General features: G+C 44.7%; 1 protein-coding gene across 1 annotated transcript in view; it reads right to left on the bottom strand.

Moving 5' to 3' along the window:
* LOC124799006 overlaps nucleotides 1–16,578 on the bottom strand; it is a 71,863-nt gene that overhangs the window by 28,017 nt on the left and 27,268 nt on the right. The window contains exon 3 of the mRNA XM_047262542.1: nucleotides 15,736–15,987. Coding sequence (XP_047118498.1) covers nucleotides 15,736–15,987 — 252 coding nt within the window. The remainder of the gene's footprint in view (nucleotides 1–15,735; nucleotides 15,988–16,578) is intronic.

Below are 16,578 nucleotides of genomic sequence, written 5' to 3'. Positions count from 1 at the left end.
GGTATTGTAGGATCTGCAGTAGAGACAGGAAAATACTGGAACAGGAAGGGAAAATTGCAGCTCTTCAAGCTGACCTAGACAAGGCAAGGGAGGACCTCGACAGGTTAAAGAGGGAGAAGTGTGAACAGAGGCGGGAAGTGGCAACATGTTATAGGGGGAACAGGCAAAGGGGAGCATCAGACAGCTTTGTCATAAATCTTGAAAATAGATTTGACCTGTTGCCTCAGTCAGAATCGGATGAGCCTCATGCAGCTGAAGCTGTAGAAAGGGCACAACAAGCTTTCAAGGACTGGAAAGAGGTAGGGAAACTTGTAAAGAGAAAGCAAGTTCTGTTGTTAGGTAGCTCCCATGGTAGAGGCGTTGGCCAACTACTGCAGGAAAATCTAGGTCCAGATAACCAGGTCACAAACTTTTTCAAGCCTAGTGCAGATCTGGGTCAGTTAACAGAGGATGTAGGTTATTTATGCAAGGATTTCACAAAGGATGCCGTGGTTATAGTGGGTGGTCTGAGAAATAGCATTGACAGAGACTCTGAATATTCTATAGAGAGTGACCTGGTGAAGATAGCATCAGCAACGAAGCATACGAGTGTGGGATTTGTGTCTGTGTTGGGACGCCATGATCGGCCTCATTTGAACTCTTCCGTCGGGAGGGTGAACTTGGAGTGGCTGCTTCGGACGGATATAGGGTCCCATATTAGTTTGATTCCTGTGGATGCTATCGATAAGTGGGACTACACTAGGCATGGCCTTCACCTCAATAGGAAAGGGAAGGGAAAACTATCTGTGTTGATTTGCAGAAAACTTAAGGGGGGACACTGTCACAAGTGGTAAAATACCAGTGGTCACAGGTGTCAGAGGGATGCCTTTTTTAGGATAAGGAAGGGGGAAAGGAAACGAATTTTAAGAGAAATTGGCAGACACACTCAGTTTGAGAAAACAGACGAACAGGAGTCAGATTTTAGCATACAGCCTCCATTTAAACAAGGTTTAACAGCAAGTAATCAGAAACTGCCAGTTCATCTTCGCCAAAGCAATTATAATCCCATTAGTATGCAGTTATCTTTATTGCACCAGAACATTCTGAGACTAAAAAATAAAGTAGATGAGCTACTCATTTGTATTGATGAAATGGATTCATCTAACCAAATTTACATAATCTGCCTCTCTGAACATCAAGTGACCACTGGTATAGATATGTTAGGCATTTCCGGATTTAAGCTAGCTTTCTACTTCTGCAGAGTAGATATGGATGGAGGAGGAGATGCCACATTTATTAAAAACTGCCATAAATTCAAGAACATTGACATTAATAAATTCTGTTTAGGGCAGCATCTAGAAGCACGTGCAACAGAAGTAGAGTTCCATAACAGATCCTATATAATAGTAACTATTTACCGAGCACCTGCTTGAAATTATAATCTATTCATAAATAATCTAGAAGCTCTTTTGGGTTATTTAACAGGAAGAAATAAAGAAATTTTGATTGCTGGTGACTTTAATACAGATTTTCTAATGCAATCTTCCAGTAAACATTTACTGCAGTTAGTACTGTTGTCTTTCAAACTAACTCACACTGTAAACTTTCCAAGTACGATCACTAAATTCTCAAGGACAGCCATTGATATCATTTTTACATACAAATCAAAGGAACAAAATCATATCATAAAACCTGTAATAAATAGATTATCAGATCATGACATGCAGCTCCTTGTTTTAGATGTAAATAATAAGCAGATTATCAAGACTGCTAAATCTGAGTACAGGAGAGTAGTCAATCAACCAAAAATTGAGTGTTTTAAAAACTGCTCAAAGATATGAACTGGAAAGATGTTTATAGCGCTCATGAGATGAATGAAAAATATAACACATTCGTGAACAATGTCAGTACCATGTTTGAAAACTGTTTTCCTCTAAAAGTTACTCAAATTAAACAGAAGTCAATAATAAAACCATGGATTACATAAGGAATAAAAATTTCCTGTAAGACAAAAAGGAAAATGTAACAAAATTAAAAACAATATGGCATATAGTGAAGAGGAGACTGGTAGAACCAGAAAGGAACAGGAGCAAATAGCATTAAGGGTAGATGACACATTAGTAACCGATGGGTATAGTGTGGCAAATCTATTTAACAAGTACTTTATATCCGTTACTGATAGAATGGGATTGTTAGCATAAGTGAATAATGCCCTTGAATATCTGAAACTAGCCTTTACAAATAGCTTCATGTACATGAATATGTCACTCACTTCACCAAAAGAAATAACTTCCATAGTAAAATCTTTAAAAACAAAGGATTCTAGTGGTTACAACAAAATATCAGCAAAGTTAATTAAGGCATGTTCTTGTGAGCTTAGTAAAATTCTAAGTTACTTGTGTAACCAGTCAATTATTAATGGTACATTTCCTGACCGGCTAAAACATGCAGATATTAAGCCTCTATTCAAGAAAGGGGATAAAGAGATACATTCAAACTACAGACCGATTTCACTTTTGCCAGCAGTCTCAAAATTTTTAGATAAAGTAAGGTACAGGCAGCTTCTAAACCATATGACCGCAAATAACATATGACCAAGAACACAATTTGGATTTCTGAAGGGTTCTGATATCGAGAAGGCTATTTACACCTACAGTGAAAATGTACTTAATTCATTAAATAACAAATTACAAGCAGCAGGTATTTTCTGTGATTTGTCAAAGGCATTTGATTGTGTGAACCACAACATCCTTTTAAATAAATTAGAATTCTATGGTGTCACAGGCAGTGCTGCAAAATGGTTCAAACCATACCTCGTTAACAGGAAACAAAGGGTATCAGTGCAAGGGACTAGTGAATTGAATCATCAGTCATTATCAGAATGGGAAGAAATTACATGTGGTGTCCCACAAGGATCCATCTTAGGGCCGTTGCTTTTTCTTGTTTACATTAATGATCTCTCATCAGTTACACTGCCGGAAACAGAGTTCGTTCTGTTTGCAGATGACACAAGTATTGCAACAAATAGTATGTTGACTGTAGTTCTAGAAAGATCTGCTGGTGATATTTTCATGGATATTAATAAATGGTTTAAAGCCAACTCACTGACATCAAACTTCGAAAAGACTCACTATATGCAATTCAGAACCTGTAAGAGATTTCCACCCACCGTATGCATAAAGTATGAAGAAGAACAGATAGAAATGGTTGACAGTCTTAAATTCCTGGGATTACAACTTGATAATAAATTCAATTGGGAGGAGCACACCGCAGAACTCCAGAAACGCCTTAACAAATCTCAAATCTGTATTTGCAATTCGAGTGTTAGCTGACATAGGCGACATAAAAATGAAAAAGCTCGCATACTTCGACTACTTTCATTCCATAATGTCATATGGTATAATATTTTGGGGTAACTCCTGAAGTTAAACAAAAGTTTTCAGAGTCCGAAAGCGTGTAATACGTATTATTTGTGGAGTAAACTCATGGACGTCCTGTAGAAACCTCTTCAAAGAACTGGGTATACTAATTACGGCCTCTCAGTATATTTACTCCTTAATGAAATTTGTCCTAAATAATATACCTCTTTTTCCAATAAACAGCTCAGTTCATACACTACTGGCCATTAAAATTGCTACACCACGAAGCTGACGTGCTACAGACGCGAAATTTAACCGACAGGAAGAAGATGCTGTGATATGCAAATGATTAGCTTTTCAGAGCATTCACACAAGGTTGGCGCCGGTGGCGACACCTACAACGTGCTGACATGAAGAAAGTTTCCAACCGATTTCTCATACACAAACAGCAGTTGACCGGCGTTGCCTGGTGAAACGTTGTTGTGATGCCTCGTGTAAGGAGGAGAAATACGTAACATCACGTTTCCGACTTTGACAAAGGTCGGATTGTAGCTTATCGCGATTTATCGTATCGCGACATCGCTACTCGCGTTGGTTGAGATCCAATGACTGTTAGCAGAATATGGAATCGGTGGGTTCAGGAGGGTAATACGGAACGCCATGCTGGATCCCAACGGCCTCGTATCACTAGCAGTCGAGATAACAGGCATCTTATCCGCATGGCACTAACCGATCGTGCAGCCACGTCTCGATCCTTGAGTCAACGGATGGGGACGTTTGCAAGACAACAACCATCTGCACGAACAGTTCGACGACGTTTGTAGCAGCGTGGACTATCAGCTCGGAGACCATGGCTGTGGTTGCCCTTGACGCTGCATCACAGACAGGAGCGCCTGCGATGGTTGTTCTCAACGACGAACTTGGGTGCACAATGGCAAAACGTCATTTTTTCGGATGAATACAGGTTCTGTTTACAGCATCATGATGGTCGCATCCGTGTTTGGAGACATCGCGGTGAACGGACATTGGAAGCGTGCACTGGTCATCGCCATACTGGCGTATCATCCAGCGTGATGGTATGGGGTGCCATTGGTTACACGTCTCGGTCACCTCTTGTTCGCACTGACGGCAATTTGAACGGTGAACGTTACATTTCAAATGTGTTACGACCCGTGGCTCTACCCTTCGTTCGATCCCTGCGAAACCCTACATTTCAGCAGGATAATACACGACCGCATGTTGCAGGTCCTGTACAGGCCTTTCTGGATACCGAAAATGTCCGACTGCTGCCCTGGCCAGCATATTCTCCAGATCTCTCACCAACTGAAAAGGTCTGGTCAATAGTGGCCGAGCAACTGGCTCGTCACAATACGCCAGTCACTAGTCTTGATGACTTGTGGTATCGTATTGAAGCTGCATGGGCAGCTGTACCTGTACACGCCATCCAAGCTCTGTTTGACCTAATGTCCAGGCGTATCAAGGCCGTTACTACGGCCAGAGGTGGTTGTTCTGGGTACTGATTTCTCAGGATCTATGCACCCAAACTGCGTGAAAATGTAATCACATGTCAGTTCTAGTATAATATATTTGTCCAATGAATACCCGTTTATCATCTGCATTTCTTATTGGTGTAGCAATTTTAATGGCCGGTAGTGTACATACAATACCAGGAACAAAAATGATCTACACAAGGAATTAAAAGCACTTATTTTAGTTCAAAAAGGGGTCCACTACTCAGGAACACTCATCTTAAATAATTTGCCAGCAAACATAAACAATTTAGTTACAAATAAATATCAGTTTAAAAGGAGCCTGAAAGACTTACTAGTGGCCAACTCCTTCTACTCCATTGACCAATTTTTTAATAGAAACAACTGATGTATTGAGTATATTCATACTATTAGTATTGTTATTTCAGCTTAAACAATAATAATAATAATAATATTGACATGTTCCACATCCACGAGGATCTCATCAGCACGGATCTATGGAACGAAAAACTAATCTAATCTAATCTAATGTTACCCGTTTTGCGACAGTTAAGCCAGTCCGTCCGTGAACTGTCTTAGTGAGCCACCGCTAACGAATTCTTCCTACCTGTAATATGGAGATGCTCTCATAGTTTCATGTTCCCTTGCAGAGTCGTAGCAGCGCCGTCGGATTCTGAAAGTGCAATACTACTGTCTATGTTTTACGTAATGAAGCGCGAAGAAGTCTCTTTGTGTAAATAATTTTTGCACGTTATGCCATAATGGTGAGTTTATTTAAGAAACACCGCCAAACGAACTTGCCCACACTGTTTATAAGTTAACTGTTAACTATGAGAGCATGATCTACTGCATGACTAGATCGAAAGGCATCTTACGGGCGACTGCCGAGTACGGCGCACAGTCTGTAGCTTGAGCGTACAATTGATATGGTTTGTATAGGATGGTACGTCTTCGGTTATGCCAAAGCTATTCATTTATTTGGTAATATCAACGTTTCCTGGCATTGCAAAATTGCTGAAAGATGGCATTTACGACCATAGACTCTTCCTAATGTCTGAGTGGCAAAAGGCAACTTTTGTTAGCAAATATTTAATAATAGCAATGACTCGATAAGTGCCATAATAAATGTACATTCCCTATGTATCTATTTGATGACGTCAGGAGCGACTTCTGAATCGGCACCTCATCCCAGTGGCTCTGAAAGTGACAGATGGCCAACCGTCTCTGCTAGCCTGTACGGGAACCTATCGCTCGCTCCTTACTCCGTAAGTAAACAGCAAAACTAGAAATAAACGAAAATGCCCCCTTATCTGCAAAGAAGAGGTACCACACTATCCTAACAACTTCCGCCGGTTATCCACACACAACAAAACAAAAATGCAATTCGAAGTCAACAGCGAAAAAGTTACATAAAAGCAGCACCTGAAGTTTCCATAGAAACGAATATATGATTTGAGACTTAGGAAGCCTGGCATATATAAAATTCCGTGTCGTTGTGGGAAGGTTTACATCGGCCATTCGATTCGCATAGTTCAGGAGAGGTGCGTGGAACATCGTCGTCACACGCGGCTACAACAGCGGGAAAAATCGGCGGTAGCAGAACATTGCCTAAAAGAGGGTCTTGGTATGAAATTTGATGAGATTGGGATACTTTCAGTTCTTCCGCTTTTTGGAACCGTTTTTAAAAACATGCAACTGACATTAGGTTGGCTGACAGCTGACTAATAGAGACAAGGATTTTCCTCTTCGCGGGAAGTGGAACCCAGTACTATCCCGCATCAAAACGGAACGTTCGTCGGTGCGGTCAGCCCGAGTGTTTGAAAATAGCCTTTGAGTGCGGTATATCGTTCTCTGAAGGCAGCAACACTGGTATGCGACGCTTGTGCCATGTACTGTACGAAAGTCTGTATAGGACGACGATTTGTAACCTTGGTACCAGTTTTAAAGGGAACCCAGCAGCATCAGCGTTCTCCTGAAGATGGCGGACAGATGGATCGCCGAAACACCGAGTCATGTTGATTTTTAGGTTGCAGCAGCAAATCCGGGGAGACTACCAAGAACTATCACTATGAGAAGGCCTGTAATGTCAAAGAAAGGAATACAACATACTTGCTTAAAGTGAACATCGCCAAGTCACCACCTCCACCTACCTAATTGCTCAATGCTTTATAATAAGGCCAGTTTGTACCAAACAAAACCACACTCACTAAACTGTAACACTCGCCGAGGAAATAGGAATGTGATTGAGCCGAATTCTACGCTCGCGCACGGGAAAATACTTTCTAGTACTGTGTAGGTTCTCCGAACTGGAAAAATAGTATCGTTGGCCACGAAGGATCATTAACTGCCGACTTCTGAAACAATTTCTTTAAAGACAAACGTCGTTCAAGAAAGCCTACGACTAGCTACCTCAGTCCCAGGAGGGCTGGTAGCTGACTCCGCGAAATTATTTAACATTTACTCATTACAGCCGATCACAATCAGGAACAGAACGTAAGGATTTACATTGGTTATTTCGTGCTCCCGCTCGTAGCGCATCTGTAACTTGCAGTCTCCTGCCTGGACACTCAAGTTACTCTGCAACAGGTGTTGGAAAGCTCCGGGCGTCACGTCAAAACTACTCTCCCTTCAGATCGGCCTAGTCGGCTCCAACTACCATCCATTTAGGAGGACTATGGAAAGTGTGAACAAGAACGCTCTTCCTAGTACAACCGAAAACTAGCTTTTGCTGTCATGACAAGGAGCGGGACTAGCATACAGGCGCCACCAGGAAATTGTATGTTACACTATACCGAAATTCACGTAATTTATTTTTCTTCTGGGTATAAAGCTACTTTATACCGTCTTTACTGAAGATTTGTCAGATTCATTTTCTTTAACGTTGCTGCCAGAGTGGTCTTCTTGTCACTTCAGTCGTCAGTTATCTGAGGGAGGAAAGTCGGAGTGTGTGCCATCAGTTTATGAAATATGTGCATTTTGTTCTATGTGCGATCGTAATTTCACTGCTTGTGTATCGTGTTTTCTGAGGTGGAAATCGGGGGCCAGCCCACGATTTGCCTACTAAACGAGCGTGGGAAACCGTCTAAGAATCACATTCAGGCTGGCCGGTGCACCAGTGAAGACTGTTAATAGGCCGTGCGGGTTTGATTCGGGTCTAATTCACCTTCCCGTCTCGTAAGCTAGCGCACTAGGCGTTTCGCTATACGACCAGGTGAAGTCCTTTAAATATTTAGTATCGCACTGTTACAGATTTTTATATGCTTTGTAGCTATGCAGTAATTTTTACTAGTAGAGAATTAGCTGATAATGTTCTGACTTACAAGAAGACCACATAAGAAACGGATTTTCGTAAGCTTTTATATTTATGGTACGTGAAGTTCAGAACTCAAATGTCAGTTTTCCAAAGTTGTTAGAGCCACGCGGAGTGGCCGCGATTTTTGAGGCGCCATGCCACGGACTGCAAGCCCCCTCCCGCCGGAGGTTCGACTCCTCCCTCGGGCATGAGTATATGTGTTGTTCTTAGCATAAATTAGTCGTGCCCGAGATAGGATTCGAACCTGCGACCGTAGCAGTCACGCGGTTCCGGACTGAAGCGCCAAGAACCGCTCGGCCAACGCGGCCGGCTCTAGACGGTCAATACCGCGGCTCGATCGCGTCCGCATTTTTACTTTGTGCCAGGAAGGGCTCTCAACAATGGAATTGTCCAGGCGTCTCGGTGTGAACCAAAGCGATGTTGTTCGGATATGCCTCGCTCAGGTCGTCCAAGGGCTACTACTGCATTGGATGACCGCAGTGGATGACTGCTACCTACGGATTATGGATTGAAGGAACCCTGACAGCAACGCCGCCATGTTGAATCATGCTTTTCGTGCAGTCACAGGACGTCGTGTTACGACTCAAACTGTGCGCAATAGGCTGCATGATGCGCAACTTCACTTCCGACGTCCATGGCGAGGTCCATCTTTGTAACCACGACACCATGCAGCGAGGTACACGCGGTACAGATAGGCTCTACAACATGGCGAATGGACGCTCAGGATTGGCATCACGTTCTCCTCACCGATGAGTATTGCATACGGCTTCATCCAGACAATCGTCGGAGACTTGTTTGGAGGCAACTCCGTCAGGCTGAACACCTCAGACACACTGACCAGCGAGTGCAGCAAGGTGGAGATTCCGTGATGTTTTGTGGTGGCGTTATGTGGGGCCGACGTACGCCGCTGGTGGTCACGGAAGACACCGTAACTGCTGTACGATACGTGAATGCCATCCTCTGGCAGACAGTGCAACCATGTCGGCAGCATATTGGCGAGACATTCGTCTTCATGGACGACAATTCGCGCGCCCATCGTGCTCATTTGTGAATGACTTCCTTCAGGATAACGACATCGCTCGAATAGAGTGGCCAGCATGTTTTCCAGACATGAATCCTACCGCACATGCCTGGGATAGATTGAAGAGGGCTGTTTATGGACGACGTGACCCACCAACCATTCTGAGGGATCTATGACGAATCGCCGTTGAGGAGTCGGACAATCTGGACCAAGAGTGCCTTGTGGATGGTATGCCACGACGAATACAGGCATGCATCAATGCAAGAGAACGTGCTATTGCGTATTAGAGGTACCGGTGTGTACAGCAATCTGGACCACCACCTCTGAAGGTCTCGCTGTATGGTGGTACAACATGCAATGTGTGGTTTTCATGAGAAATAAAAAGGGCGGAAATGATGTTTATGTTGATTCTATTCCTATTTTCTGTAGAGGTTCCGGAACTCTCGGAACCGAGATGATGCAAAACCTTTTTTTTTTATGTGTGTAATATGCCATTGATAGCTAAAGATTCTAGGCGCTTCAGTTCGGAACTACGACGCTACTACGGTCGCAGGTTTGAGTTCTAAGTCTTGGGAAGTGATGACCTCAGATGTTAAGTCCCATGGTGCTTAGAGCCATTTGAACTATTTTTGACACCCAAAGAAACCGAAACAGGTCTAAGGTCAGTTGTGAAGAAAAAGATGTAGCAAGAAAATGTACCAACCAAGATAAAGAACATGTTACCAAATTGTCAAATACATATCATATAACAATGTGACAAAAAACTTCTCAAAAACTATTCCCTATCACATAGAAAAAATAGATGAAAGTGAAGCTTGCAAACCAGTATGGTAATCAGTAGTAGCAAAAAAAAAAAAAAAAAAAAAAAGAAAAGCCTGGTGGGTCAAGCTGGCTGGCCTGCCACCCTTTTAGATTAGCGCGCGAGATAGAGGTCGTGCCGGCTGACACTCGAGACGCAAACGATATTTAAGGAAACAAAACAAATAAAATTTCGGAAACCACAAAAAATTGAAAAGGAACAGGTTTAGATCGGATTGATGCAGAGTTAATTAAGTATGGAGGACAATCACTACAACTTAAATTGTTACTTTTTTTTAACATGTCTGAAAGCAAAAAGACGGAAGAAAGCAAAACTAATAACGATATGTAATAAAAGGAAAAAAAAATATGTGTGAAAACTACAGAGGGATACGCTTACTTAACCCAGCATACGAAAACTATGCAAGAATTTTAGAAATAAAACTGATAATTAAGTGTTTGCTAGTGGAAGAACAGGTCGGATTTAGGAAGGGGCAATCAAGGACTCATGCAGTTTTTATTTTATGATAGCTTATTGGAAAGCAGAGAGTGTTGAACACAGAGACGCATATTGCTTATATAGATTTCGAGAAGACGTTCCACAATATAGTTGGAGAAAAGTTACTGAGAGCAATGGAGAACAGAGGCTACTCTTTACAGCTTGTAGCAGCTGTAAAAAGTCTTTGAAAGGAAGTACCAGTACTCTTAGATACAGAAGGCGTGTATGCAGAACCGATACAAACAAATAATGAGGGCAGACAAAGCTGTGGTTTTTCACATACGCTGTTCAGTCTTTATATTTACGATGCTGGTGACAGGACAATCACTGGGATCTGTCTCTCTGCAGTGTTCAACCCTGAGGTCGGTATGCAGCAGTGCGCCGTTTTCTGCTGTATGCCTTCCTCTTAATTTCCATCTATGTTTTTCTTCCCACATCGCACCTAATCTGCTGCATGTATGACATTCTTGATCGCCTCGGCGATACTTTCCCTCAGTAGCTCCTTCTGCTATTGTTCCAATGATGTTGTTGAGACTTGAAATGTGTCCTAAAAGTTTGTCTCTTCTTGTTTGGTCGTGCCTCCTACGAATGAAATTTATTGAGAATGAACAGCAATTTTGGTGGGCACTAAATGTTTGGGAACTGATTAACCTTTGCTGCCTAGCGGAAACAAGCGGTAACACCCATCACAATCAGGGTCCTAGTGCCGATCGTGCGTATTTCATCTCGAGCAATTACACCTGTCTGTCCAAATTTGTACTTTGAATGCAGAGCGTGTGAGGGGCCATATCTGTATTGTAGTGCCACGGAATAGTAAAGAGTTGGAAACGCGGAATATTGTCAAAGTTTCGTTGCCTATGCCGAGAGCCAGCAGGTTAGCCAAGAGGTAAGAGGATTTCGCATATATCGGAATGAGTCGTCTCGCAGGGGCAATGGCCGAGTTACACACAACAGGCGAGAGACGCGGGGTTGTGTTAGACGGAGACTTTCGTAAAATGTAAGACGGAGGCATAGCGTCAGCTGTACTGCATTTCGCAACTTCGTGTAAGTCTGCCGTAACAACACGTAACTCTGTCGCAAGAACACCTAAGGGGCGAGTGCGACAGATCAATCAGCAGTATAAGTGGAACGAATGTGTTCATTACAAACGAGCATGGCTCAGGACGTCACTCGTGCTTCCTTTAAATACGCCAGCTTTGATAGCAACGAGGCACTCGCAGTTAAACTTGCAGTTAGAATTGTACTGGGCCGCTGCGTAGCGCTCAGCTCGGTGATCGACATGTTAATCTTTATTAAGGAGATGTTGCAGTAAGGGCGGCCCATCCAGCAGCAGACGTGAGGGGACAGTACCAGCTCTGGTCCTCTCTGCTGCCCCTGTCAATCATCAACCCAGGATTAGCAGACATCGCGGCAGACTCGCTCGCCGCCAATGCTAACCACATCAGTGAGCCGTCGTCGAGATCGTGCGGGGCCTAGGCCCTGTGCATCCACCGTCACAACCGGGTGATCCGACGACGCTGGGGGACTGCAGCCCGTTCCGCCCGTCCACCACAGACGAGCCACTAGGAGGAGCAGGGAAGAAGACGTGGTGGGATAGAGTACACTCCGCACTATGAGAACGCCTCTCATGCTGACAGCGCCGGGACTCCAACCCAGAGCCTCATACGCGCAGCGGCTTGCTGTCCGCAGCTGAGCCGGCCGGCCAGCCGGGCGCCGCCAGCCACGTGCAGCCGAAGTATGGAGTAAGGACATTCCTTCGCTACGCCACAGCACGCGGCGCTGCGATAGCAAGACTGTGTGGCCTGGAGCTGGTGTCATCGCTATGAGTCAGCGAGGGCTCGGGAAGGTCGTTGATATCACCAAGCCACATTGTACTCGGCAGGAATAAAGGTGTCGTGAATTAATAATGTTTCTTTGGCGTTTCTGACGCGTCCACAGTCATTTGCTTGCATCCTGGCAACTGGAGAGGTCACCGCTCGGCCATCCAGTCTACCGTAGGCGACCGGGACCACCGGGGCGCCTACAGATTTGGTGTCAGAAGTCCTCGCGCCCACCGCCTACAGTATTCTAGAACGCACAGAAGTTCTAACTTCCCACAAACCTGGAGTCTTGATGATAATGGTGTCCCAGCACAATGATAACGCGTAGGTCGTGGTGTCTGGCTCCCTTGATGAGATGCTGAAATGAAAGTTCCTAGCGGGTGGGCTCAGGCTCTATAAATACCGAATGGTAAGTGCAATTTAAAATTCAAGGTTGCCAGCAGCTTTACTTAAACGGAATAAATGAGCGGACAGAGCAGTAAACCGCTTACAATCAGTGTAATTAATGTCTGCCTACAAAGTCACACATTAAATTGTTCGCAGTTAACAATGCTGTACCACAAAATTTTATCTATTACATTGATAAACTTACTCGTAAACACAACCTGCTCTGTAGTGTACACAGAGCCGCAGCACATCGATATTTACCTACTCAGTGAAGAAATAACATCTTATCCATGGGGCGTTGGCTACGCCGAAACGCCTAGCTGCTAAACGCGCTCTCACCGATCATGTCCCATGCTCAACTCCCAGCTACCACAGCCCGAATAACTTCATTCGCTTCTAATTGTTGGCGCACCGAAGGCTCACTACGTTAATAGATATACAGAGATATGTAAACAGGCAGAATATGGCGCTGCTGTCGGCATCACCTATATGAGACGAGCACCTGAAGATAATTTGAATATTGTGCGTGATGTCTTACTATTGAGAGTCGGTACGACGGTTGTCAATCACATCATATTTCGATCTAAAAGGATATTAATAAACGGAGGTTGTCTTTTTGAAATGTAGGAGTGAACGCTGTGACTTCCAGAGCCAGGATTGTCGCACTCCACAGAGATCTGGTTTCCTGTAATCTTCTCAGTACCTCCACGTTGATAACTCTCTCTCTTTCTCTCTTCAGTTGTTCTTCATTATCGTTCTGTAACACTAAATCTCCAAGCCTTCTCACCGCCTGCTCTGTTGTTTTCCTGTTTGTTCAAGTTTCGCACTGCGATACAATTAAACAATTTGGTGAAGTTAAAATCACTCCTATAAGCTCAGGTTGTATTGTATGTTAACTGGGGACCTATAAACGACGGAGAGGCTCCATCCCCCGCCGCAGCCGCAGTGGTCCACAACCCCACGACGACTACCGCAGTCCACTTCACCCCTCCGCCACCCCACACCGAACCCAGGGTTATTGTGCGGTTCGGCCCCCGTTGGACCTCCCAGGGAACGTCTCACACCAGACGAGTGTAACCCTATGTTTGCGTGGTAGAGTAATGGTGGTGTACGCGTACGTGGAGAACTTGTTTGCGCAGCAATCGCCGACATAGTGTAATGAGGCGGAATAAGGGGAACCAGCCCGCATTCGCCGAGGCAGATGGAAAACCGCCTAAAAACCATCCACAGACAAGTCGGTTCACCGGACCTCGTCACAAATCCGCTGGCCGGATTCGTGCCGGTGACCAGACGCTCGTCAACGCCCGGAAAGCCGTGCATTAGACCGTACGGCCAATTGGGCGGGCTCCAAGCTGAGGTTTCTTACACAAATCTTTCAAGAAGACGATTTACGGAATGAAATTTATGCACAAAATACAATACATATAGAATTCAATATGACAATATCTTCTAGTAATTCTAAGTCATTGCTATTTTGCGGAAAATGTTCAGTGAGAACTGAGGCAGTAGTTAATCACAACACAAATTGAGCAGATAAAATGTTTTAACTATCCTGAATGTAAAATATCTTACGAGTGCGGAAAGAAAAGGGACTGTAATTTTACAAAACTGTTGCATTGCCAGCTCCATTATATAGATGTGAATCGTTTGTAGTGGATAAAGAAGAAAATCGTAAGAAACTTCCTGGCAGATTAAAACTGTGTGGCGGACCGAGACTCGACTCGGGACCTTTGCCGTTCGCGGGCAAGTGCTCTACCAACTGAGCTACCCAAGCACGACTCATGCCCTGTCCTCACAGCTTTACTTCTGCCAGTACCTCGTTTCCCACCTTCCAAACTTTACAGAAGCTCTCCTGCGAATCTTGCAGAAATAGCACTCCTGAAAGAAAGGGTATTGCAGAGACATGTCTTAGCCACAGCCTGGGGGATGTTTCCAGAATGAGATTTTCACTGTGCAGCGGAGTGTGCGCTGATATGAAACTTCCTGGCAGATTAAAACTGTGTGTCCGACTGAGACTCGAAATTGGCACCTTTGCCTTTCGCGGGCAAAGTGCTCTACCAACTGGCTAAGCCATGTCTCCGCAATATCCTTTCTTTCAGGAGTGCTAGTTCTGCAAGGTTCGCAGGAGAGCTTCTGTACAGTTTGGAAGGTAGGAGACGAGATACTGGCAGAAGTAAAGCTGTGAGGACGGGGGGTGAGTCGTGCTTGGGTAGCTCAGATGGTAGAGCACTTGCCCGCGAAAGGCAAAGGTCCCGAGTTCGAGTCTCGGTCCGGCAAGCAGTCTTAGTCTGCCAGAAAGTTTCATATCAGTGCACACTCCGCTGCAGAGTGAAAATCTCATTCTGGAAGGAAATCGTATACGAGGAATAGAAATGAGAAGTGAAAAAAAAGATGAAAAACGAAACAACGATATTCAAAAGCAGTTAAAAATTAGGTGTGTGAAAGAAATACTCGCTGAAGAAATAATAAAAAATGAAATGAACATCTATAAAAAAAATGGATCTAGAGAGGATACCACGTCAGATAAAGAACTGTAAACCAAAATGGAAAAGAAAGATCCAGGATGACCGAGAAAAAGATGGCATCAGTCACATCACAGCTGGTCTAATAACGGAAGTGCAGAAGAAAAAGGAAAAGTAGAAATCAAATGCCAGAACAAAAAAAAAAAAAAAAAAAAGACATAAGTAGTCAATAATTCAAAAACAGTTTTCATCGCATTTATTATTATACCGCCAACCGGTTTCAATATGACGTAGGGGTCATCTTCTGAGCTTTCACACCATTGGTCGACTAACGGTGATGTCACTCCTGTCTACATAACTGCAGTGAGTTTCCTGCAATTATGTAGACCAGCAGTCGACCAAAGGTGTAAACGCCCAGAAGATGACCCCTACGTCATATTGAAACCGGTTGGCGGTATAATAATAAATGCGATGAAGACTGTTTTTGAATTATTGATTAATCATACTAATCGCTGCTTCTCTCCACAACCATGTTGTCCAAGAAAATAGTTAAGTAGGGTGAGTTGGAATACGAGTGGGTGTGAGGCTAGCGGTGTGGGCGCCTCACCGGTGACGGTCTGAAAGCTGGGGCGCGCGCTGTGGTTGCCGTGCTCCACGGCCCTGAGTCCGACGAGGGCGCGCCGGCCCGGGGGCAGCAGGGCGGCCAGCCCCAGCGAGCGGCGCGAGGAGGCGGCGGCCACGTGCGCCAGCCGGGCGCCGCGGCGCGCGCATGCGCGGGACGCCTCCGACACGTTGCGCGCCGGCCGCAGCTGCAGCCGGAACACGCCCTCGCCGGCCACGCACTGCCACGAGTCGCCCGCTGTCGATCGAACACGCTGTTGTAGCCGATTATGTCTGCCTGCATTCGGCACAGAAGATACACAGGCCTCCGATAGCAAGCAAATACCCGTTTCCAATCCCTGGCAATCGGCATTAAAACACGAGCTTTCGAAGATTAACATTTTCTTCGTTAAGAGTTGACTGTATGCTGATAGCAAGTCTGTTCCCTTCATGGTGGCGTACAAGCTTGTCATTAGGTGACGGCGCTTAAAATTCTAAGTTCTGCTGGCAGTGACTTCACTTAGAGAGTGGGATTCGCATACACAAATGCGGGAAATTGACAGTTTGGTGGTACGCCAATCCACTCCCCACCGGGCTGCGACTGTGCGGCAGAAGGAGAACGGAGACTACCCCCAGCATCACCTATAACCTCATGAGTTATAATACACTACATCTGCATCTGCATCCATACTTCGCAAGCTACCTGACGGTGTGTGGCGGAGGGTACCTTAAGTACCTCTATCGGCTCTCCCTTCTATTCCAGTCTCGTATTGTTCGTGGAAAGAAGGATTGTCGGTATGCCTCTGTGTGGGCTCTAATCTCTCTGATTTTATCCTCATGGTCTCTTCGC

This window comes from Schistocerca piceifrons, chromosome 5 (assembly GCF_021461385.2).
Source record: "Schistocerca piceifrons isolate TAMUIC-IGC-003096 chromosome 5, iqSchPice1.1, whole genome shotgun sequence".
NCBI lineage: Eukaryota > Metazoa > Arthropoda > Insecta > Orthoptera > Acrididae > Schistocerca > Schistocerca piceifrons.
The sequence above is the reverse complement of the archived record's forward strand: the minus strand, read 5'-3'. Positions and strand labels throughout refer to the sequence as shown.